Source organism: Dicentrarchus labrax, unplaced genomic scaffold, assembly GCF_905237075.1.
Source record: "Dicentrarchus labrax unplaced genomic scaffold, dlabrax2021, whole genome shotgun sequence".
In the NCBI taxonomy this organism is placed as follows: Eukaryota; Metazoa; Chordata; class Actinopteri; family Moronidae; genus Dicentrarchus; species Dicentrarchus labrax.
In genome coordinates, this window is record NW_026136712.1 from 21,822,576 (window position 1) to 21,847,121 (window position 24,546).

General features: G+C 41.7%; 2 protein-coding genes across 2 annotated transcripts; both read left to right on the forward strand.

Moving 5' to 3' along the window:
- Nucleotides 1–1,328: 1,328 nt before the first annotated feature.
- Nucleotides 1,329–5,175, forward strand: pde6gb (phosphodiesterase 6G, cGMP-specific, rod, gamma, paralog b). The gene is made up of 4 exons (XM_051418522.1): nt 1,329–1,428; nt 3,229–3,452; nt 3,536–3,576; nt 3,672–5,175. The coding sequence occupies exons 2-4, from the start codon at nt 3,307–3,309 to the stop codon at nt 3,746–3,748; spliced, it is 264 nt and encodes an 87-aa protein (XP_051274482.1). The 5' UTR covers nt 1,329–1,428; nt 3,229–3,306; the 3' UTR covers nt 3,749–5,175.
- Nucleotides 5,176–6,767: 1,592 nt separating this feature from the next.
- Nucleotides 6,768–24,345, forward strand: nploc4 (NPL4 homolog, ubiquitin recognition factor). Its single transcript, XM_051417782.1, has 20 exons — nt 6,768–6,964; nt 8,004–8,084; nt 9,406–9,515; nt 10,727–10,963; nt 11,040–11,088; nt 11,223–11,317; nt 11,397–11,520; nt 12,329–12,508; nt 12,688–12,774; nt 13,856–13,927; nt 14,019–14,145; nt 14,880–15,040; nt 15,222–15,293; nt 15,417–15,509; nt 15,978–16,094; nt 16,412–16,514; nt 16,742–21,603; nt 21,759–21,872; nt 22,796–22,925; nt 23,606–24,345. The coding sequence occupies exons 1-17, from the start codon at nt 6,950–6,952 to the stop codon at nt 16,900–16,902; spliced, it is 1,884 nt and encodes a 627-aa protein (XP_051273742.1). The 5' UTR covers nt 6,768–6,949; the 3' UTR covers nt 16,903–21,603; nt 21,759–21,872; nt 22,796–22,925; nt 23,606–24,345.
- Nucleotides 24,346–24,546: the final 201 nt, after the last annotated feature.

Here is a 24,546-nt window from a genome sequence, read left to right on the forward strand (position 1 = left end):
AGTCAACAGAGACGAGGAGTCCTTGAAGTGAACCGATGATCGAAAGCACAAAGAAAAGAAACGGACCTTGTGGTGAGATTGTTTCATCATCTCAGTTTGTGTCGCATGATGAAACGATCAGTTCAACTGTTGAGGATCTGATTTAGGGAAGACTTTCTGTTTTAGGTGAATTAGCGATTCCACACACTGCTGGTCACAGGGAGCACTATTAGACTGTAAAAACATGTCTTCTAGGTCTTGTAAAACACACCTTTTTTGTGCAAATCCTGCCTCACAGACTGGAGGTGTGGAGTTTGAAAGCTGAGGGACTAATGAGAGAAACTTTCAAGTTGCATTATGGGAATTGAGTTTTTTGTTTTTGAAGAGGTTTGACTCATTCAAAGTCAGAATATCTCAGTCTTTGCTTAAGTTGTTTTAAGTGTGTGTTTTTTAAAGCTGTCTCTTGTAACTATCCCAGCTTTATGGAAGTAAACCATTCAAGTGTCTCTTTAAGGCAAAAGGACGCTGTGGGTACATCCACCTGAATTAACCAAGAAGAAGTCCTGATTAGCAGTGTGGTGATTGATTTCATGTGGGTGTTGGATTATTGCTCTAGATGGAGGCCACTCTCACTGCAGGGAATTACCCTGAAACGTTCATTAAGATGATCTAAGAGACTTCTGCAGGATGGAGGATTGGAGGGTTTTGCCTGCAGCAGATGGTGAGACGATTGCATAACAAAGAACGAGTGGGCTGCCAGGACTTTCAGGAAGCTTCCTGCTGCATCCATAATCTGCATCATCATATTCCAGGATTGCACATCCTATTGTCTCAAATCAGCAGTTTGATAAGTTTGCTCAGTGCTTTCTTGAATTTTCTGGAGACAAACGTTAAAGTCTGACATTTTCCTGTTTTAGATATCTTAAACAATGAGAATCAAATCAAATTAAATCAAAAACAATAAGAATAAACAAATAAGATCCAAAATAGAATAGAACATCCAAAGTTTGCATCTTGTTTTTCTTTCTTTTCTTGCATTGTCTGAAGCTCTTTGAATTGCCTCTGTGTATGAAATGTGCCTTAGTTTCATCACAAATGCAGAAAGTATATAAAAGAATTAGTTTGAAATCACAAATTTTCATCCAGAATCTGCACAAATGTTTAAAAACTGACATTAATCTGAACCACATTACGCCCCTCTCACATCACTGTGACATTACTAAAATGGAGTTTGGACATGTACATGTGTACGTGATGCATATGAACTGTTGACATTAAAACAGGGAGGTGGCGCGTTGGTAATCTTCTGCAGGGGCTCAGCATATAAGAGGGGCCCTAAGCCCCGACTGGCCCTCACAGCAAGCCTAGCATAGAACTGCACTCATCTGCTAGACAGACCCGTGCTGCGCTCACACCCACTCGTCTGGCTGTCCTTCACCCAAGCAGCCGGTGAGTAGAAGCACCGCTACATCACCACCACCGCAGACATTACTGAGATATGTGGGATTTAACATAGTGGTGGTAAACAATGTAGATGTCATTTATTTGAGCTGAAGTGATCTGACCTGAACCGAAAAGGTGGAAACTTTTTAAATTGAGACAACAATAGATGGTGCTTCTGTTTTAAGCTCTCTCGAAAAAGAGATTTAGGTCTCAGGAGGACATCGGGTCAAACAATTTGTTTTACAGGTTCTTTGTTTAATTTTAGTTGATCATAATGTGACTGAATCCATGGAAATAAGTTGATGTCTTGTGTTGCAGTTAATAAAGATACAAAGCAACACTTGAAGGAAATAAGGAATCAGTTTTTAAACAAAAGTAGACCTACAACTGTTTGGCTCTAGCTCAGACTGCTGTGCACATATTCTTTGCTGGTGTTGAACTTTTTTAACAATATATGAAGGTTTCAAAACTCTCATAAACTGAATTAATTGTATTTAGAGGTTCGTGTTGTTGTTGTTTATGAGGCGTTTTTGTTGTCCTTTGATTGATGGATCAGCTGTACTGTAGATTTTCTGTTTGGTAAAAAAGAAAGTGTCCAGCTTACTGAATGATCAGAGCTGGGTATTGTTTGAAATGTTAAATTCTAATTAGTTTTAAAAAAGCATGAAAACCAATTGCCTGACTAAAGTTGAATAGGTATTGTATGTTGGGCTAACAAAGGCTAATGTAGTGTAGTACACTTGAGTTTAAGTAATGTTAAGTAAAGTAAAAAGAAACGTACAGAGTACTTGATCATTTACTTTAGATGTACTTAGGTGGACTTGTTACTTAGTATAGAATCATGAAGTTCCTGATTTATAACATTTTATTAGGTACAAACAAAAATTACAAAATTAAAATTATTCTCACTTAAAATGACTAAAGCTACTTGATCAAGAATATTTTATTTACTAAAAACATTTAGTTGTGTGTGTATGTTTTTTGTGTATGCTTAGAGTTATATGAACCTATCTGGTTTTACAGTGTACATATTGTAAGATTTTGGGAACTGATTTTATTTTCCATTGGTAATACCTATAGTGCTATAAAGTAATCGCTAATGCTGTAAGTTGTTTTTGATATGCAGACTCTTTATTGTTAAACTTTAAAGATATTTTAAGAGTTAATAAGTTATTGAAGTAGCACCATCTTCAAACAGATAACATAGTTGTTGGATTTCTGGATAAACCAACCCTTTAAAATACATTTACACTCCTCATGTCAACACTTTTATGGTTCTATTTTGAAATAAAACTACACAGTATCTTTTACATAAACAAAGTTTACCCTGCAGTCCTATGACCACATTAACGGTTTAGACTTGTTCAGGACTGTCATTGTCATCGGGACGCGGTGAGCGGATTGATCATTTAGACCCACAGTGCACGCTCAGCATATCTGCCGCGTTGTCCTTGCTCTAACGAGATTACATGTGGACGGCCGGCTTGAAACAGAGAGTGGAGGGGGAGTACTTATTAACTTGAGCTAGGGATTATGGGAAAATTGGGTCATCCTCACAGAACATGCTGCGAGGTAGTCCATCTCAGACATTCAATCGCTGGGAAATATATACGAGTGTAAATCCCGCCTGGTGTTGTCAGATCAATAAGAGGATTAAAGCCTGTAATGTCAGATAGAGGTGACAGAGGCAAAATAAAGCGTCTTAGGTTGTATTCTTCTGCAAACAAAAGGACCAAACTTGTGAAAGTGGCTCATTCCCTTGTTTTCGATGAGTTTTCTGACTTTTTCTTTCTCCTTTCTAAAAAGATATCATCACGACGGCAACACATCAGAGAGGTGTCTCTTAAGCCAGCATCCTGAACACAGGTACCATAACTGTTCAAAATGAATCTTGATGCTCCGAAAGCTGAGATCAAATCGGCCACCCGCGTCAGCGGCGGCCCCGCCACCCCTCGCAAGGGACCACCCAAGTTCAAGCAGAGGCAGACTCGTCAGTTCAAGAGCAAGCCTCCGAAGAAGGGAATCCAGGGGTATGCCTTGAATGATGCACGTTTTCCTTTAGAGGTTTAAAAATAGTGGAAAGATTTGGTTTGTAATTTCTTTTTCTTTGCAGCTTTGGTGATGACATCCCTGGAATGGAGGGCTTAGGCACAGGTGAGCTCACTGTAGGTTTTAAAATGTGCTTCACATCAGTTTCTGTGATCCGCACCCTGAACAACCTCATATCTCTGTCGGTTTTTTTGTTGCAGACATCACCGTCATTTGCCCATGGGAGGCCTTCAATCACCTGGAGCTGCACGAGCTGGCCCAATACGGCATCATCTGAGCCTTCCTGCATCTCCCTGCAATCCTCCGAGGATTACAGGCAACATCCATGCACTTCAAACCATCTGCCTCAGGCTCCATCTCCTAGCTTTAAATGGAACTATTCCAAACAAACTACCATAATGACCTGTAACAAACACAAAAAATGGAAAAAGAGAAAAACAATCTACAAAAAAAAATCACTTTTCTGTCCTCTTTCTCCGGATTCTTCTTCTGATTCTGCAGTTCACACACATCTGCTCATGTTTAGGCTCTTTTGGTTTGAGTCTCACTAGACCTGCACTGTTTCTCCTCTCTTGCTGTCCCTACTCTCTTCTCTCCTCTCCTTTTCTTTTTCTGTTCTTCTCACGGACAAAACATGAAACTTACGCAAGCAAGGAAGCCTCAAATTGAGTTCTAAGTGTCAAACCCATGAAGCGGGTGGGTTCCCGCTTCATGCGCTTCGGCGCCTCTTTTCCCACCTCAGAGGCTTGTCCATCAACGCCGAAAATACCAAATACAAAACCTGAATTCTGTAGACTGGACACCAGCTTGCCATTGCTGAGCGTAACCTTTCAGTGGGATAACGTTAATCATCAGATAGCCCTCTTTTCCCTGTTTCGACCGACCTTTAATAATATTTTCTACTATTTTCATCACAATATGTTGAAGTCTGATGCATGTGGGGAGGTGTTGTCAGGAAATAAATCGTTTAAAACCAACGCAGCAGAGAATAAATGTCCAGGGAAGCAGAATTCCTTCCTTGCAGCATACCAGTGTGTGATTTGGCGGGCAGTAGTGTGTTTAGTTCATCATTTGCCCACAGTGACAACTCATCTTAGCTGAAGAGGCACAGCATCTCTGTTAACTCCTCTTGTTTGTATATCTCCCTTGTATAATATTAATGTATATGGAAATATGTATTTTATGTTTGCAGGTTTATTTCTCATACTTTCACACAACCTGTGGGTTTATATTTGTGTTTTTAAGCTCAATATTTCAGCTCTTTTTTTGTTGTTATCTTGTAGATTAGGACATTCTGGACCATCATCTCATCTTCATCGTCAGTTTGTTCATGTTTAGACATTGAAGTAATGCCCTCCGCAACTTCCACCAGTCTGTTTCACACATGAGATATCAATGCATGCACACTTCTAGTTGCATCTAGCCTGTACTGTATTTGATGTACTCCTGACTTTGAAAACATTGTTCTAATCAGCAAGGTGATAACAAACAAGCTGACAATTATTCCCTGATGATAAAGCTGGTGATGGAAGAGTTGATTTTTCTTCAAATGATGTTTACAGTGATTGCCCTGTAGTGGTGAGGGGTGGCAGAGGGATGAGTGGGATGGATGTTTCAGTACACGCCCAGGTCTGAAGAGATGTGTAATGGACCTCTCTGCAGGATGAGGGAAAAAAATAAAACATAAAAAGAGGAAAATACAAATGGAGATGTCTTTATTCTCATCAAAACCACCGTTTCTTGGGGTATGAGATTGTAGTTGGATATTGATCAGTTCCATTACATTACATTTACCCACATACGTGCATACACAGATTCATACATATACATATATTGGGTTTGATAACTGGTGCTTTCATACAGTATTTAATCCAAAATAGGGTTGGGTGATCTCTAACAAGAACAACATGATTTGTGATGAACAGATATTTAGATATTTATAGTTCATTACATTACAGTCCATCCAAAAAAGTAAATAAATGTAACGCACACTGCCAAAATAATAAAATACAATATAATATAGAATAGAATAGAGTAGAAACTGATAAAATAGATGACACTTGGTTCTATTAAATACAGTGCAAACAGCAGACTATATGGAAGCTTCATTATGCACTCAGAAACCGAGCAGTACTGTGATGGAGGACTACCTGCACCAGGTTTTCTGTGCGTCACACAAATATGAGCTACAATCATTCAGGTTGAGATTTTGAAACAGGATCCGTCTACAAATGTGCAATTAACCAAACCATGTGCAGCTAATTGGTATGCAGTGAGCTTTTAGGGCCCCTGGGGGTCTAGGGTTGTCCAGTTTGCCTCGGCCCTGCTCTGCATATAGAATATTATTACAACATCAGTTAGTGATTGCTGTGCAGTGTGTTCTGCATTGTAGTTGTGGTACAGTCTAATATGCAGGCTTGGGGAGTAACAGATTACATGTTACTAAGGATACAAAAAAAAAGTAGGTGTAATCAGATTACACTGACATTTAATAAAAAATTAGGATTATTTTGCATGATTACAATTTTAATTAAATACAATTTAAATTTTAGTGTCAGTTTTTCTTTAAAAAAAAACTTGTCGATGCCAAAATATTTCCATTATACTTTCATTTTCATTTCCTTCTCTAAGGTTACACTGTTCTGTTGTCTTGCATCAATACTTCTTATTGATATTTATTTATTTTTGTATTTATTTGCATCCTGTATTCAGTGTTGTGGTAATCCAAAAGTAACAGAAAGGAAACAACTTACGTTATTTTTAATGCTGTGATATTTGCATTCGGTTGCTGACTACATTTCTTACAGGTAATTAGTAACTGTATCGGATTACATTTTTAAAGTAACCCTCCCAACCCTGACACAAACACTGTTGTTGTCATGTTTCCATCATCAGTCACTACTATTAGTGTAGTTGTTGCTACTGTTGTTGCTGTGCACCTGTCTGTCTGTCTGTCTGTCTGTCTCTCTCTCACTGGTCGAGACAGACGACCACCCACCTAGAGCCGGAGGATCTGTCCTAGGTTTCTGCCTTTTAACAGGCAGTGTTTCCTTGCCCTTGTCTCCAAGGTCTTGCTCATGGTGGTACTGTTGGGTCTCTGTAATTAATGTTATAAAGAGTTCGGTCTAGACCTGCTCTATTTGAAAAGTGTCCTGAGATAACTTCTGTTATGAATTGGCGCTATACAAATAAAATTAAATTGAATTGAAATACCGATAGAAAAAAAAAAAAAAAAGAGGAACCTACGTTTTTAGTTTTGTTTGGGGCCGAGGTCGGTTCAGTGTGGGACCGGTGGGAAACGGCCGGTCACTAGTGTGTGTAACACCCGGTGTTTGAGTTGTGTGATGGAGTTTCGCTGACAGACAGGCAGAGAGACAGACAGGCAGAGAGACAGACAGACAGACAGACAGACAGAGAGAGCCGCTGTGTGTTTGTATTCAGTGTGTTTGTCTCCTACCGGAGCTTTACCGGGAGCAACATGGCGGACAACATCGTAAGTATTAACGGCTAACGGCAGCTAGCAAGCTAGCCGTTAGCAGTTAGCTCGTTAGCTCGTTAGCCGTTAGCTCGTTAGCCGTTAGCTCGTTAGCCGTTAGCTCGTTAGCTCAGGTCCGGAGTGATGAGGCAGCAGAATTAGCTCTGAAGCTAACGCTCGCTATCATTAGCACTGCGGCCTGTTTAGCTAACAGACGCTGTTTTAATTTAAAGAGTCGGAACATCACCGACTCAGAGACAGGCTGAGCTCCGGGGAGGGGATGGAAGCAGAGGTGTTATTGATTCACTCAAAGTATTTATCTGATCGATCTGATCGATGTTATTGATCTTATCAGCTCCGGTTCATAGTCCGGATGTCACAGTGCTTTATTCAACAACCACAGGCTCATGAGCTAACTGCACCAGCACCGTGCTACTGCACTGTCATCGTTAGTGACACCGCTGTACGGGGGGGGAGAGGGGGGAGGGGGGGGGAGAGAGGGGAAGAGGGGGAGGGGGGGAGAGAGGGGGGAGGGAGAGGGGGGAGAGAGGGAGAGAGGGGGGAGAGGGGGAGAGGGGGAGAGAGGGGGGGAGGGAGAGAGGGGGAGAGGGGGGAGTAGCGCCCTTGTTACCACTGACAGGTGTTTGGATCATTATTTAGTTGCGAGCAGTGAACACTGAAACTTTCTGTAACAATTGTTGTTAAAATTGTTTTAAAGCTGCAGTAAATTAACTTTTATTAAAAAACAGGTTGTTTTGTTTTTTTGGGGTCATATTTTCTGAAACTTGAGTTAAACCCTGACAGTGCAACACGAGACAGATAATGTGTGAACAAGTCATCTTCCTCCGGCTCCTCCCGGTGTCAGACGCCAGCCTCATCGATCGATTGTCCCGGAGCCACCAACCTCATCGTTACCGGCTCCGATTGGTTGTTCTTGTGAATCCCACCAGAACCAACCAGAGGAACCAGATCCGTCTCACGTTCTACTGTCGGGATAAATAACACACGCAGACCACCGATGATGAAAATGTCTGTTTTTTTTGTTGTCGTTCATTAGATCATCAGGGTACAATCCCCAGATGGGATGAAGAAAATCCCTTCAACCAAGAGGGAGACAGCTGCTGCTTTTTTAAAGAAGGTACAGTATTTACATCACAGGTCACACGTCTCTTTGCTTTCTCCACCGTAGGTCAGTGTAATGTGAGAGTGCCGTAGTGTGCAGGGTTGTCAGAAGCTACCTGTGCCTGCTCGTTGTTCATTTATGGATGAGGCTGAGCAGAAAGTACCAGAGAAAGTCAGCCCTGCACTGTGGACACGTCGCTTATCCAGAGTGCCCTGAACGCATCGCTCTGCTCACCGCTGCTTACCAGGTTGTGTTTTTACCCCCCAGAATACTGACGGAGATAATAAACACATAAAAGAAATAAACAAACACTCGGTTAGTATGTTGGATATGTTTTATAAGAACAATCCTATCTTAGTGTCGGCCCGTCTGACCTCTACTCATACACATATAATTACAGATGCATTTGAAAACCCTGAAATAGGACCATATTCCAGCACACTGGTCACAGTGGAGCATTGCAGTGCAGCAGCACCTCATTAAAAATGTATGTTAAGGCAGGATGGTGTAGCCTGCAGATCAATTGGAGTAGTTTTCATTCCTTGCCGTTTCCGAGCCAGCGAGAAATAGACAGACCAAGGGTGTGAGGCAGACGGGGGAGAGGCAGTGGGAGCCCTGCAGGTTGTATTTCTGCAGCTGAGACAGAATAAAAGGAGCTCAAAGCGATGTTCTGTCTCAGTCTGACAGCGTAGTTTCATCCAGCATACAGTAATCATACACAATGTTCCTTTGTGTCACTTTAGAAAAATATATTTCCACGCTCAAAGAATGCGTCCGACTGTTCACACAGTGCTAACTGCTCTGGTGCTTTATATGGGGAGCAATGAAGCTGTCTGTTATTCCAAGATAACCATTCTGTTGTTATGTTAAAAGGTCACTAATGGTTGTTGAATTAAGTACACCTCAAGTGATGATGATGATGATGATGAAGGTGCTGGTCCCCCAGCTCAGTGCCTGTAATAGCTTAGTTCAGCTCGCTCTGTGATGACCTTAACAGGTCTTCCAACAGGCTCTTTCTCTCGTGCCAAGAGGCTCTATGCTAATCTGCTTTGATAGGACGATTTGGCGTCATTTGAAGAGTGTACACCCTTTATACACACACACACACACACACACACACCTTTTTCATGGGCACATGATCTGAATTGTTTCCTGGAGTGGATTCAAGGAAGTGACTAATGATAGCTCAGACTGATTGAAGACATTGTGTATTTTGGTCCTCTCAACTTCAGAAGCATTTCATGGTGTTGAAAGATAGCTGTGTTTTAATTTTAGTTCACATGACATGAGGGTTGTCATCCTTTCTAATCAGCGCACTGCATCCTTTCTCTCTCAGGTAGCCAAAGAGTTTGGGTTCAATTCCAATGGGTTTTCTGTTTACCTGAACCGCAACAAGACCGGAGAGATCCTCTCCCAGAACAAAACTCTGAGCCTGCTTAAGATCAAGTAAGTACAGTGTCGGAAATTAACCTTTTTGTCCACCTGTGGCTGAAATCAACCAGCCACTCTCTTGTTTTAATCAGCAGTCTGTAACTGCATGTGGGGAAGAAAACAAGACCTATAATATTCAGGAAATAGGTCATCTAGACATTTTGACTCAGACTTTATGCCGCCACACTTTGTCAGCAAGATTACTGAACGATATTTCCAACACTAACTAACTTTAATAAAATAGATGGAAAACAGAACAACGGGAAGCTCCCGGAGCAGGCTGGCTGCATTGAGAACATAGTGGCACAATGACTCTGACATCCTGGCTCTGGCTGCAGATATACTACCCACAACCTGAAATCAGCATATTTTATATAGTATAATGTTAGTATAGTAATATATTCATTATTTAATACTAGTGTATTTATATTCATATACCACTAATATAATATTAATTTGTGTTGGACATACACAACCAACATTTATCATTTGTTTTTTCATTAAATCCTTGAGCAAGAAAAATGTTCTGTAGTGGTTGTTAGTCTCTAGTAATGCTAGTTACTAATATACTCAATATCAATATACTCATAACACTTTCTAAAGTTTCCTGTATCCTTGTTCTGATGTCCTGTGATTGGTCGGTTCACACAAAGTGACATTGACGAGCGCACTGACTTCATGAAAAGTTGAACGTGTTTCAACAAAGCTCCCAATATAGCTAAATAGCGCGTTAGCCAAACTCGAGTCTCGTTCTTCTTATTCCGATTGTCTGCTGTCTTACGGCTCTATCTGCCAAACCTCGACTAGCAGTGGAACTGGAGGAGGAAGAGGAGGAGGAGGAGGAGGGAGTGTGCTGAAGCAAATGTAATGGGCTGCTGGAGCGGCTCACAGAGCGATGATAGGGCGATATAAAACCACTTTTTTCTATGTGTCTCCTCGTTTAAGTGTCTGAGTGAAACAGTCTCACATCTGCTTTGTTCTATATCTCAAACTGTGGCTGGTTGTAGATGCTAGAACTTCCAGCCCCGAGGAAGTAAAAGCAGACAGCGTTAAGCATCAGTCATTTCCAGGCTCTCAGTCAAATTGAATTTGAATTTAAATTTGAATTTATTGAAAGGATAGCAGAGATGCAGCATCTCCTTTTCAAAAGAAAATGTGATTTTATTCAAGTAAAAGTTTTCTGAGGCTTTAAATGTGTTGTCTCTCTTGTCTCCTCTCCTTCGTAGGCATGGCGACATGCTGTATCTGTTCCCGTCGGGAGCTCCTTCCTCCTCTGGGGAGGTGATGGACACGGCCACCCCGCACTCATCTTCATCGCTACCATCCATCTCAACCTCCTCATCCTCTTCTTCGTCCTCCATGATCCCCCGGTCCTTCTCGGCACCCCAGGTCCAGGAGGATGAGATCGATCAGTATCTGGCCAAACAAGACGGCAAGATCTACAGGAACAAAGATCCCCAGCTGTAAGAGACGGGCCGAGTGCAGACATTCAGATTAAATACAAATACAAACGGATACCTGACGATTCTTTTCTTGCAGATGTCGCCATGGTGCCCTTGGAAAATGTGTGCACTGTGTACCGTTAGAGGTGAGACAATTCATTCTTGTTTTTTCTTTCTTAAACTGGGCAGGCTGTAACTCTTGACACCACAACTGTACGACAGGTTTATTCAGGTTTTACTCACTGAAAACATGTCTGCTGCTTCTTCTCTTGTTTTTCAGCCTTTTGACGAAGACTACCTGAATCACCTCGACCCACCAGTGAAGCACATGTCATTCCACGCATACATTCGCAAACTGACCGGTGGAGCTGATAAGTGAGAAGTTGTTTTTAAATTTCTTCAGTGGAAATGTACAAATTCTAGCCAGATTCTGACTCTGTTTGATCTCCCGCAGAGGAAAGTTTGCAGCTTTGGAGAACATCAGCTGTAAGATCAAGTCGGGCTGCGAGGGCCACCCTCCCTGGCCGGAGGGGATCTGCACCAAGTGCCAGCCCAGCGCCATCACATTAAACAGACAGGTGTGTGTGTGTGTGTGTGACCTGTATATCTGTGACAGCCTTCAGCAAGTTCAGCAGCACAGTTGATCACCAAACATACAATCAATCAACAGCAAAGAGGGTTCAGAGGCAGGCTTAGTGTGCCGTGATACTGTTCTAATATTTATTCTTTATAATGATCCTGTAACTATTCACCTGTAACTGCAACGTTACATTTAGTTTATGCTATCTTTGATACCCTCAGATATTATTATGTCTGTTATTGGAATGAGTAGAAAACAATTATTTCTGTGCTAGTGATGTTTGGGAAACTGATTTAAATCTGCATCTTTTTTCACGAATGATAAAAATCAAATTTTCATCAAAATATGCTTTAAAAAACCAAAGATTTTCATACTTGGCTTAAATCCTTTTCTTCAGTCACTGGGGAAGGTACAAACATCCTTTAACAATGGATGTGATATAGAAGGGAACAGTACTGGTGTGAATGTGTGTTGTACAAATGATCAACCATGCAGAAGTAATTTCTCTCCCTCCCAAATGATTGAAATTGTAGATGGCTCTATTTATAGAGTGCTTTTATCCAAAGTGCTTTATAATTTGCCTCTCACACACACGCACACACAGATGGCATGGGTAACCTTGCCAGGTGCTGGCCTGATCATCGTGGAGCAGTTTGCGGTTCAGTTTCTTGTCAAGGACATTTGAGATGCCGACAGGAGTAGCTGGGGATCGAACCGCCGACCCTGAGCCCCAGGATTAAAGAAACAAACCACGGGACCATTGAAGGCACACATACTGAATTTAGCTTCCTCTGTTCTTCTCCCAGAAATACAGACACGTGGACAACATCATGTTTGAGAACCACACCATTGCCGACCGCTTCCTGGACTTCTGGAGGAAGACGGGCAGTCAGAGGATGGGATACTTGTATGGAAAGTTCACCGAGCATAAAGACATCCCGCTGGGCATCAGAGCTGAGGTGGCTGCCATCTACGAGCCACCGCAGGTGAGGGGTTCCCGCTAAATGTATCACTGTACGCCTCAAATCCTCATGTCTTTGTTCAGTTCCTTGGTACAGTATGGTTAGTATACTGTCATTTATCCTCCCATCGTCAGTTAAGCTCCTTATCGAGATTGTAGTAATTATTTCGTATTATTTAATCGTAACATTTGTTTTTGTTTCAGAATGCTACTCAGAACAGCCTGGAACTGGTGGACGATCCTAAAGCTGCAGCTGTGGACGAAATCGCTGCCAAACTGGGCCTCTGCAAGGTTGGCCTTCCCTTCTTGCTCTCTCTGTTGACACTGTTACCTTTTAGACAAAGTGGCTTTCACACTGAATACTCACAGTTTGCACCCGAGCAGTGTGTCTAAGCTTTGATATTTGAATTCAGTGTTGCAGGCAGATTTATTCTTCTCCTTCAAGGTTCCAGCCGTCTCACCACTGAAGCCTTTGGCACAGGAATTGATTTATATTTCATCAAAGAATTTAACCAGTTCAGCCTGAGTGTGTTTTTAGAAAAGCTGCACGTATGTCTGTGAGGTTTACCTTGATGGGACGGACACATCTAAACTTGGTTCTACCAGTATACAGTCCACCACTTCCAGTATCATGTGCCTGGCTGGTGATCACTCAGGGTTCGCATGCATCCTGGAAAACTGGAAATTTAAAGTTTAGTTTTCCAGTCATGAAATTGATAAAAATGGCCAAATATCCAGGAAATAATCTGTGTTGTCTTGAAAAATCTTTATTGTATTTGATCTCCTCACTCAGAACGCCAACATAAACCTGGGTGCATATTTAGTTTGAAACCTAACACTTGGTAGCTGCGCCGTATGACAGACATGAAGCAGATCGGAAAAACGTTTTAAGTGCTCCCTTTTTATTTCGGCCATGTCAGTGAGTCTAGCTGTTCACACCAGGCGTGGAGTGGGACTGACGTGCAGCAATCTTTTCAGCAAGTGGTGTCCTGAAATATCAAGGAAAACTCCTGGAAAAAAATATGGAAGCAGCCTGGAGCTGTGTGTGTGTGTGTGTGTGTGTGTGTGTGTCTCTGTGTGTGTGTGTGAACAGCTTAACGTCTAATGTTGGTTCTGTTTTTTGGATGTTTTCTCCTTTGTCATTTTTGAATTAAGATGATTTTTAAAATGTTTTAGGGCCTCACCAATGATTATTTTATTATATGATTTGCTCTATAAAATATCAGAATAGTGATTTATGTCCATAAAAATTTCCCAGAGTCTAAAACAATTCCAAACACAAACAAAGTTTACTATCATGTACAATTAAGAAAACCTGATTAGTCAACAAACTGTTTCCTCTCTGTTTATTTTTTCTGTTTTCCTTCCTCAGGTGGGCTGGATCTTCACCGACCTGCTCTCCGAGGATACGAGGATAGGCACCGTCCGCTACTCGAGAAACAAGGTGAGGACGCCGCCCGCTCACAGACGACCTGTTTCATCAGACTAACGCGCTGCTTTCCTACGTGTTTCACTATTGTCCTTCCTTCTGTTAGGACTCGTACTACCTGAGCGCGGAGGAGTGCATCACAGCGGGATACTTCCAGAATCACCATTCAAACCCTTGCAGACTCTCTCGAGACGGCCATTTTGGCTCAAAATTTGTGACCGTGGTGGCGACAGGTACGCTCTTGTTCACTCTGAGGCTGAAGGGAAGGACTGAAAATAATCTCTACAACTATTCATAGTGATAGTCTAATTCTTCTAAACTATGATAGTGGTACCATTTTTGTTCCTCTCAAGTATCTACATGCAGTACGTAGTCATTCTGAGGCCAGTGGAGCAGCGTAATACAAGCCAGGCGCTCTCTGAGACTCTCTTTATGATCTGTGGGATCGAGGCCAAGTGTTTACACTTCCCTCCGTTACAACCTCGTAAGACCTCCTCATAGATTGGTTCCAGAAAAGCACAAGACGTAGCAGCGCCTTCATCCCTGTCATCTGCATTAATGAGGCACCGGCTGCCAAAGCTGACATCATGGCTACACATCAAATGCCAGCCGGGGCAAAGTCCATTTGTTTTATTCCCGTGTGCAAAAAAACGACGTCTGTTTGCAAATGAGTTGCATGTGTAAAGCTGAAGAGCCTTAAGATGGACACAACACACTGACATAATGATAGTTTAATAAGATGAGATAATGTTAAAGCAGCGTGCACAACATCTTTGTTTGTGTTCATTTCAGTCAGGCTTTTGTTGAAATTAATGATCTTTTTGATAATTAATTAATCACTGAAGGCGTTTATCAAGCACAGGCAACAAACATTTTCTAGTTGTAGCTTCTCAAATGAGTTCTTGCTGCTCTCAAATCATGATTTTAGACATTAATACGTGTGTCTCTCTGTTCTCTCTGTGTGCAGGTGGTCCAGATAACCAGGTGCACTTTGAAGGATATCAGGTGTCCAATCAGTGCATGGCTTTGGTGAGAGACGAGTGCCTACTGCCCTGCAAAGACGCTCCTGAGCTGGGCTTCGCTAAAGAGTCCAGCCCTGAGCAGTACGTACCAGACGTCTTCTACAAGGTAAGACTGCGTACACGAGGTGTGATCATCCATAATATATAATCGTTTATGGTTTTTGAGAACACAAAGTGAATGAACATTAAATAAATCCGATCAGAATAACGACATCCAGATACTTGGGTTGCTATTGGGGCCAGGTACAATGAGTCCAGATGTTAAAGGTTTTGTTTCCATCCAAAAGGACAAAGACAAATTTGGAAATGATGTGACGTTTCTAGCCCGGCCTCTCCCTGTGGAGTACCTCATCATAGATGTGAGTAATGTGTCTCTTTGTCAATGGGCAGCAGGTGTTTTTTTTTACTCTGCATTAATAAGAACAGATGCTTTGTACTGCCACTTGTCTTTGTACATAATGTTCCTGTTTTTTCTTCTTTAGATAACTACCACTTTTCCAAAGGACCCCCAGTACACCTTCTGCTCCACACAACGCTTCCCCATTGAGAACCGGGATATTCTGGGAGAGATACAAGTAAGTCCTTGCTGGATGAAATTCTGTTTATCTGAACCTGAAGTGGCAAAATGAATCAAATGAACAATTTCTTGTTCAGTATAAGAATATGAGAATATCAGGCAGCAGATACAGGTCACTCCCATTCAGGACTAAGCTTTGTGCCTCCATTAGACTCATTAATGCACTGATGCCTTTACACAAAGGAAGTTCTTAATGGATAAATTAAGTAATTTTGGTTTGATTTGGATTTAAAAATGTGTTAAATCCTGCAGAAACTTTGACTGTTGTAACTTCCAGCCACACTTAACCCATTTTAGAAGCTGTTTTTCTTTGTTTCTTGAGTCTGCCTGTATTTCAACTTGACATGACCTTCTACAGCCTAGCGCCTGAGGAAATGAGGTCGACCTTTGGATTCCCTAACCTCCAGAGGTCACAGAGGTTATAACTGGTTTTTTTTTGGTTTTTTTGTCATTCGTGTGTCTGCAGAATTTCCACAGTTTAGCAACATACCTGTCCCAGTGCACCTCCACAGCGTTCCTGGACATCGTGTCGGACTTTCATCTGCTCCTCTTCCTCGTCACCAATGAAGTCATGCCTCTGAGAGTAAGGAACACTTCAAAGCCTCTTATTTTTTCTAGTTAGGCATTGGTGTTGCAGTAAATGGGTCAGAATATGGACACATTCTTCTCCAATCTGGAAGTGCTTACTGCAGTGAGGATGTTTTCACTCAGGTCCCACTATTCATGCTGATAGATTTCAAAACCAGCCCCAGGCCCCTTGTGACAATGTTTTTCTGTGATAATAATGAACCCCGTGATCAGATTTCTTTTATAAAATCCAGACTTTCAAAGCAACGATCTGTTGACCTGTTGCTGTTTTTTTTGTAGTGGATAGATCAGAGTTTGTGTTTGTTCCTGCAGGACAGCATCGGGTTGCTACTGGATGCAGTGAGGACTTCTAATGAGGACCTGGCACAGACCTGGAAGAAGTCGGAGCAGTGGGCCACCATCGAGCAGCTGTGCAGTAAGTCACAGTCACAGACTCTCACTCGGTTTTACCTGCCGGGTCTCAGTTTAGCTCGTGCACTACGGTTGAAATAATAATAATAAACAGAAAACTAGTTTGATAAGTTATCAATTGTTCAGGTCAAACATTCACTGGATGTAGGCTTTGGGTATAAACCTGATAAATAGAGACGAGATCATGAGACTTCCCTTTAACCCCCTGTAATCCCTCTCCTGTCCTTCCAGGTACGGTTGGCGGGCAGCCCTCCAGCTCTCTGGGTTACGGGGCCATGGGCGGCCCATCAGTCCCCGCCTCCTCCTCAGCCATGTGGTCCTGCCTCCACTGCACCTTCATGAACCAGCCTGGCACAGAGCACTGTGAAATGTGCAGCCTGCCCCGCAGTTAAAAGCCCCCCACCCGCCCTGCCTCCATGCCCTGCCCTGCCCTGATCTCATCCCGCCCAGCCCTCCTCTTAACTCGCCAATGACATCACTGCACCAGGACCAGCTGCGAGACTTTGGATGCCCTTTTTCGTTTTCTTTCGCCCCCCCCCCCGCCTCGCGGGCTGCTGTGACGTGCGAAAGGGATTCACTCGTTTACATCGAATTCAATGAGTAGGATAAAACCAGACTGTGTTTTCTTTCTGTATCCCTCCTCACAGCGGCTCTCGTGAGTGGCGGGGGTTCGTTTAAGGTAAAGCACTTTTGGCTGAGGCCCCTTTCCCTCGAATAATGCCCCCCCTCCCTCCTCTCAAATAAATCCTGCTGTGACTCAGGACAACAGCAAAGACTCGAGTGTTTGGATGTTCTCTCACATCAGTGCCCCTCTCACTCTCACAACGTCTTCTGGAAAATCTTGCTGTGTATAAATACATTTGAGGAATGATACTGTTATTTAATTAAGCTTCTTCTTTTCTTTTTTTTTTTATCTGATTGTAGCGATACTTCAAGGTTTTGAATCTTCAGCGTGGATTCTACTCAGTCAGGTGTTTATAGGTCTTGGTCTCTTCGACAAGCCCCTTAAAGTACAATCATTGGTCAAAGCTCAGACCTGAAAACTCTTTAGAGCTCCAGAGTAATTCCACTTAAGTAGAGTTTATATTTTCAGTATTAAATTACTTTAAAAATAAGTCCCGGATATGAAAAGGCATACTCAAACAGCTCTTCAACTCATTCTCCACTGACTGTGGTAACGTGCTGTTGGTGATTACTAACTCCGGGACTGATGTCCCAACAACTTAAAATGGCTCCTAAAGATTTATTCACTGCTTTGTTGGAACTGTAGCTTTCGGTTTTGGTGGATTGAACTCGAGCAGGCTTAATATGTAGCTTATTTTATCAGCTGTGTGTTCTGTTTCTGATAAAAACGCCATCCACCGTCCTCCTCCTCGTCACTGACTCGCACTGTATTAGCCGTGAGGTGCTTCTAGAAACAACTGGTGCTCGCCACTCTCCTCTCCGTCACTCCCCCCGTCTGTGGTTCTCCTGTTCGAGTCAGACCATAACCGATGTTCCTCCGCTGATGGGGGGGGGGCCTCTCCGGGTCTTCCCATCACTCAGCCTTCAAAAGACTTTGCTGCTCAGAATGCGAAAGGGTTGGAGGGATGGGGGTCGCAGGTCAGCACGGGGGAGAGAATAAAAAAGATGATTCGCTGGACGTTGATCAGAGTGGAAGAAAACTTCCCCTCGTCTGTGTTTGGGTTTTTGCACGTGAAATATTCCCTGTATTTTTCAAGCAGAAGCCCCCGAACGGCGTTCAGATTGATGCTCGCTCCGTTGCAGAGCTCCGGTTGGCGGCGGCGTGGACGCGACCGAGCCTGAAAGCAACGTGAAAAAGCACTTATCTCCTCCTCCATAGCACTAAAAAGGCGAACTTTTTCTCACTTACCTCTAGTTGTATTTAGCTTTACCAGAAGTGAATGCGTCTCTGAGGAATTTATTCGGTGCTAGCAGACTGAACATGTGACATTTAGAGATTCAACTGTCAAACCTGGACACATACAAACACTAAACACTCTCCATATATAGATGCAGCTAGTGGTAAGTGAATTCTGAATATTTGTGAATTAACCCTTTAACACATTGCAGTCAGTAGCGGGCATATTGGGAGAGCTGGTTAGAACTGGTTCTGATATTGGGACCAAAACAAAGCACATTGCGTTCGGTGCCGTCGCCTGTCGTCCAGATGGAAATGTGTCCACATAGAAAAGCCTGACAGCGTCTCAAATATGAAAAGCTACGTGTGTGTGACAAAAATGATCTCACATGACTTCATTGCATTTGTACGGAAGAGGATTAGGGCCAAATGTAAACATTTTGTTCTGAGTTTGGAGTTTAAAGTAAAAAAAAAAAAAAAAAAAGAATTCTGACTTTAAACTCAAAGAAAACGTTCACATTTGGCCCTAATCCTCTTCCGTACATTTGCAATTTTTTAAAAATTGGAGATTTAATTAGAAATCTGAGGCTATGAAAGGTAACAAACAACACATTTCACGTATTGACAGCTTCTGAATAATCCTAATTTCTATAACAATCCTGATCAATGAACAGAATCTCTTTGAACCCTCCGTACGTCGGCCGCTGACTGACAACAATCTCAAACTTTTTATCACCACAACTCGTGTTTAGTTTTTTCCCCCCTCACACCTTTTGTCCACTACAACATGAAAACATTTTGATTTAATTTTTTTGCTCAACGGAAAACTCGAGCGAATCGCTGAATCCTGTCGGGTTTCGTTGGGGTTGTCGTCAGGGGAAACGGGGCCTCCTCAGAGTCGCGGGCTGCAGATTTGCTGTTTATGAGACGTGTGCTTCTTCGTAAGAGCTTGACGTTAATTCCATGGATGAAGTGAGAATATATTTTTAGTTGTAGATGAATTTGAAAATGCTTGTAAAACAAAAAAAGTAACTTTTTTCTGTTTGCCCCCCGCCCCACCTTGTGTGAATTCTCAAGAGCGATTGATCTGATGTCATGCTGACCGACGGCAGTGACCTTTTCCTTTTGTATTGATCCGGGGGCCGTTTGCTGAGCAAGCATGCTCTTGGAGTTACAGCCAGTCCTCACTTTCCACTGAGCTAACTGAGGACCCCCAAAGTTGTTTGCTGTTGACCTGGATTTGAAACAAAATAATAAAAAAACACAAAAAACAACAAAGAATTCCTTTTGCACACAATGATGTCTTTGATTTGTTGTTGGTTGTCTGGTGAGATTAAATCAGAGCAGAGTGGTTCAGAGTCTAAATGAAGAGTTTTCAGATTATTTTGAGTTCGGACACCCCATCACGGTTGTTTTAGGGTTATTTTTAAAAGAAACCTCTTATTACCAATGAAGGGAAATCTTAACGGTCACATATTTTACACTTTAAAAACCATAAAAAAGTATATTTGTGCTTTTAAGTACAATGAAAATCAATAGTTTTACATCTCCTCTCTCTGGAGCTCTAGCAAGAACAGCTTGTTTATTGTTGTGTTTTATGTCATTAATATTAACCAGAGTCTCTCCTGATTGGCTGACTGCACAGAAGTCCTGAAGGCTTGTTTAAAGGCGCAATTCTCTGCCATGTAATGAAAAAAACACTTATTACAGAACAACACACGTATTAAAGGAAACTGTCTTCACTATTATAATATACTATAATTTGTTGTTGAGTTTGTTGTTTTCTTGTTCAGAAAAATTTAGATTTTTAGAAACAACAATCTGCATAAAGCTAGAAAATTTAATGAACAGTTGCTTTCAAAATTGAGTTTTCTCAACCGATTTCTTTTGCTGTGCAAATAATGAAGTTAGAAAGTAAATCATATCAACAACAGATTACAGGTCGGCAAATTTAAAAACTTGAAAGTGAAAAATAGTCCAGACAGTTGCCTCAACCTTTACAGCGTGTGGATTGAGCGTTTTTAAACTTTACACACAGTATTTATATTTATTTATCTATATAAATATCTGTTTTATAATCAAAAAGAAACCTAACTTTCTACAATATAAAACCTTTAATTCTGCTTCATACAGTGATATCAGCACACTGTCAACAACCGTTATTGCCCGACTGATATCGAGGTTTTGAGGCTGAAACTGATTTCAATATTTGTGAGCGTTATATATTTAACACAAACAACCTTCTCTTCCCTGGAGTAGGTTTTGTTTAAGAGCTGGTCCCAGGATTCACACCACTGTAAGTCTCTGAGGGATGAAGGATGGTGACATTTTAAAGTTCCTCATTATCGGCAGACACACTGATGAAGATGTATCTGCAATAACCTGATATTCTCTGATATATTGGTCAGGATCTAATGACGAAGCTCTCTTCCACAAAGCCAGGACCATAAGCAACCGGCTGTGACTCAGGAGGTAGAGCACTAATCAGAAGGTTGGTGGTTCGATCCCCGCCCACTGCAAGTTGAAGTGTCCTTGAGCAAGAAATCTGCCATGAGGCCCAGCAACCCCTCATCTTCCTCACATTGTGAAACAATATTTAAAAACATGGGATTAATTACTTTCCAATAATGTGGAGGATCAGACTGCTGCAGTGTTATTCAGTCTAAACTCTCCATATTCGCTCATTTTCTCTTTAATTCTACTAAATCACATCCTGATTCATTCATTGTTTTAAATTCAGCTCAGTGTAAAGACATGGTCCCGGAGCAGGTAGAGTCCGGTGTGAGTGAGACCCTGGCCCGGCTGCTCTGGGCTGCAGATGGACGACAGATGAAGAGCAGGAATGTGTAAGTTGGACGTAAAACATCAAACACCTCTGCAGAAAGTCCCAGAGGACTGAGATCACATTGCAGTGTCTACACTTCATATACATTTTCATTTTGTTTCCTCCTCTCCTGTTCTGGATCATTAAATACGAGAATGTCGGAAACTTTCATCCTGAGTGTTGACAGGAGTTATTACTGTAACTCTAGTGCTGTGTGCTCTCACTAGTTAAGAATGGACTGTTTGATAGAAAACAGAAAAGTCTCTGCAGGTCGGTGCTCGACTTTGAAGTGAAGGCATGATATATGACGCTCAGGCTTGTGAGGGTGGAGCCCCCCCCCCCCCCTGCACACACATAATACACTGTTCAAAAGAAAAAGCTTCATTTGCCTTTGGACCGTCACTGCAGGTACGTCTCTACATTTTAATTCCTGCAGATGAAGCTTTCACTCTTTGTGGCTCACAGTAGAAGATACTTTGTGTGTGTGTGTGTGTGTGTGTGTGTGTGTGTGTGTGTGTGTGGCGCGTGTGTGCGTGCGTGCGTGTGTGTGTGTGTGTTTCCAGATGCAGGTTTAAGGATGAAGGCAGCTGGAGTTCTGTTCATCTTATCGGTGACTCTGAGTGCTGCTCAGAAACAGAAACTAGCCCAGAGAGCAGAGTGGGATTACAGGAATGAAGGTTAGCAGTAACGTAAATACACTTACTGAAGTTTGGAAACTTTCCTCGTGTATTTTCCTGCTTTTCCATCATTGTGGAGACTTTACTGCAAAAACAGCCCTTTTAGAAACAAGCCAGATATTCTTAAGAAGCCGTGAAAACTCACTCACTTTATTGAGCTGAATTTAAGAATTTGTATCTTTAATCTAAGATTAATAATTAGCAGAAAAAGAGCTTAAAATAAGACACAATTTCTTTTCACTGCGTAATGAAAATAAGTGGCTTCATCTTTAATGAAGGCACCAGAAACATTCTTAATTTTTATCTGTTTTATTTATTTTTTATACTAGCTGTAATATCTTATTAAGACACAGTTAGATATATTTTCTTAAAACAAGATTACTTTTCTAATGTAAAATGCATTACAAGATTATTTTTCCTTTTAGACAATAAATTCTTATTTTCCTGAGATTCCTTTTTGCAGTGTTGCGGTGAGAATCTGTTTTATCGTCTTAAAACTGGATTTACGGTACATATTTAACACTTCTTTCTAATCGTGATTTTACATAAGAATGATGAATGAGAAATGGAAATGTTCCCTATTTTATGGCATTTAATGGAAATGTTTAGGAGAATTGGCTTTTATGTGAAGCCCTTTGTGTTTCCTTTTTGTAGGAATTGTGATATAGGAATGTTTCACACCAACTGATGTGCAGTGACAGAGTTTACATTTTATATTCAGAATAAACTTTCTTTAAACTCCTTCTACGTCCCTTCTTCCTTCCTTTTCGCCTCCTTTTCTGCTTCCCTTCTGTCCTTGTTTCCTCCTTGGTTCTACCACTGAAGATCATTTAGTGCCCATTAACCATTTGAATAAAATCAGCAGTATAAATATTGAACTGGAATATTTGATCCTTCATCCCTCCGTGTTTTCCTCACTGTAGCAGAGCGAGTGAACACCAGAGGATGTGCCAACCTCACGCTGGTGTTAGACAACTGGAAATACGCCATCATGACGCAGGTCAAAGATCTGCTGCTGCATGACCACAACACCGTGCTTCCTGACTATGGAAGGTTATATCCTTTTCTAACCATAACGGGATGTTTTTCATGTCATTTAATCATTTGTCTTCACTCTCTGAACCCGAACACATCAAATAAATGCAGATTTAAATGCACAGATTGTGATAGCCGATTGTTTTAGTGAAAATCGATCAAGTGATTATCAGGAGCCCAGGTTACACACGTTTCAATTTCCACTCTAAATATGTCTTGAGATGAAATTTCAATCTTTAATTAGTTTAATTAAATGATTTTAAAAAGTCTCTGTGTTCCTTATCTAATCACTAGTCCACTACTACAGCCTCGTAACTTCGGGGTTAGCCTACAAAAGACGTAATCCCTGCAGCACCATACAGTAAATATTGATATTGAAATATTAGTAACAATATAAATGTTATTTTTACCAGAACTTTTTCAAAACTAGCTAAGATGTCCCTGCCAAAAATAAAGGCAGCCATCTTGGATTTAGCATTCAGAGGCCCGTTCCCGCCTGCAGTGCACAGACAATCCACCAGAGGGCCGAAAGCGTGTCAGATTGGATACAGCAGGTTCTTCAGAGGTCTCAAAAACTCGAGTAGCAAATACGATACAGCTGAATTTAAGGCTCTTGTTTACTAATTCCCAATCACATGATGACTGTAAGTTTCTTTTAGTGTGAGTGAGCAGAGTAACTGACCTCTGACCGCTCTCAGGATCCAGCCGCTGTCCGACGCGCTGGGAGATCTCTACAAGGAGTTCAACACCCTGAAAGAGCGTCTCGCCGAGCTGACCACCAAGTTTGACGGCGTGGAGGCCTTCGTGGACGACGTGCGATTGGGAAGGAAGCCAGCCCCGCCCCGAGGTGAACCCCGACCCCCGGGGTCGCTGCCAGGAGAGACGGAGGCTGATGCAGGAGGTCGACCTCAAGGACGGAGAACCAGGGTCGTAGTTCGGAGAGTCAAGAAACCTGCTGGTTCACAGGACTGATGACGGAGCTTGAGACAGAATTATGATCCTGTTATGACTCATTATAATCTCTGAGTTCAGTTCATCTGTTTTCTGCTTCCATCAACAGTCTCAGACATTTTTATAAAAGTTATCTACTGCAGCTTTAATTGTCACAAATAATAAAATGTCATTGTTGCTGAACCCAAAAAGGTTTAATTTATTTATTCATTCTTTTCTCATCTTAATGCATCTCTAAAACATCATACATGTTTGTCTTCTTGTACTGTAATGTGATTAAAGTACTGAACCCTATTTACACACAGCTGTATTCTTTTTCCACCACTAGGTGGCCCCCCAGCATCAGGACCATATTTACCCTTGATGGACAGGAGTGTATTCTGGTTCACACACTCATATATTTAAATCTGTGTATGGAAAACAATCATTGTAAAACTTTATCATTCATCTTAGCAGTCTTGTAATAAAAATAATATTTTGTTTTGGACATGCTGTGTGCTGTTTGTTTCTTCAAAATAAAAGCTTTTTGAAGTACAGTTTGATTGAGTTCTGAACAAACTACAGATATTAATTACCAGTGATATAAACCATAACAACACAATAAAGTCTGGTATATTTCACATGATTTACCACCAAAGACTTCAGACCCAAAGTTATTCATAAGAGTGGAGCAATGATTGATGTTTAA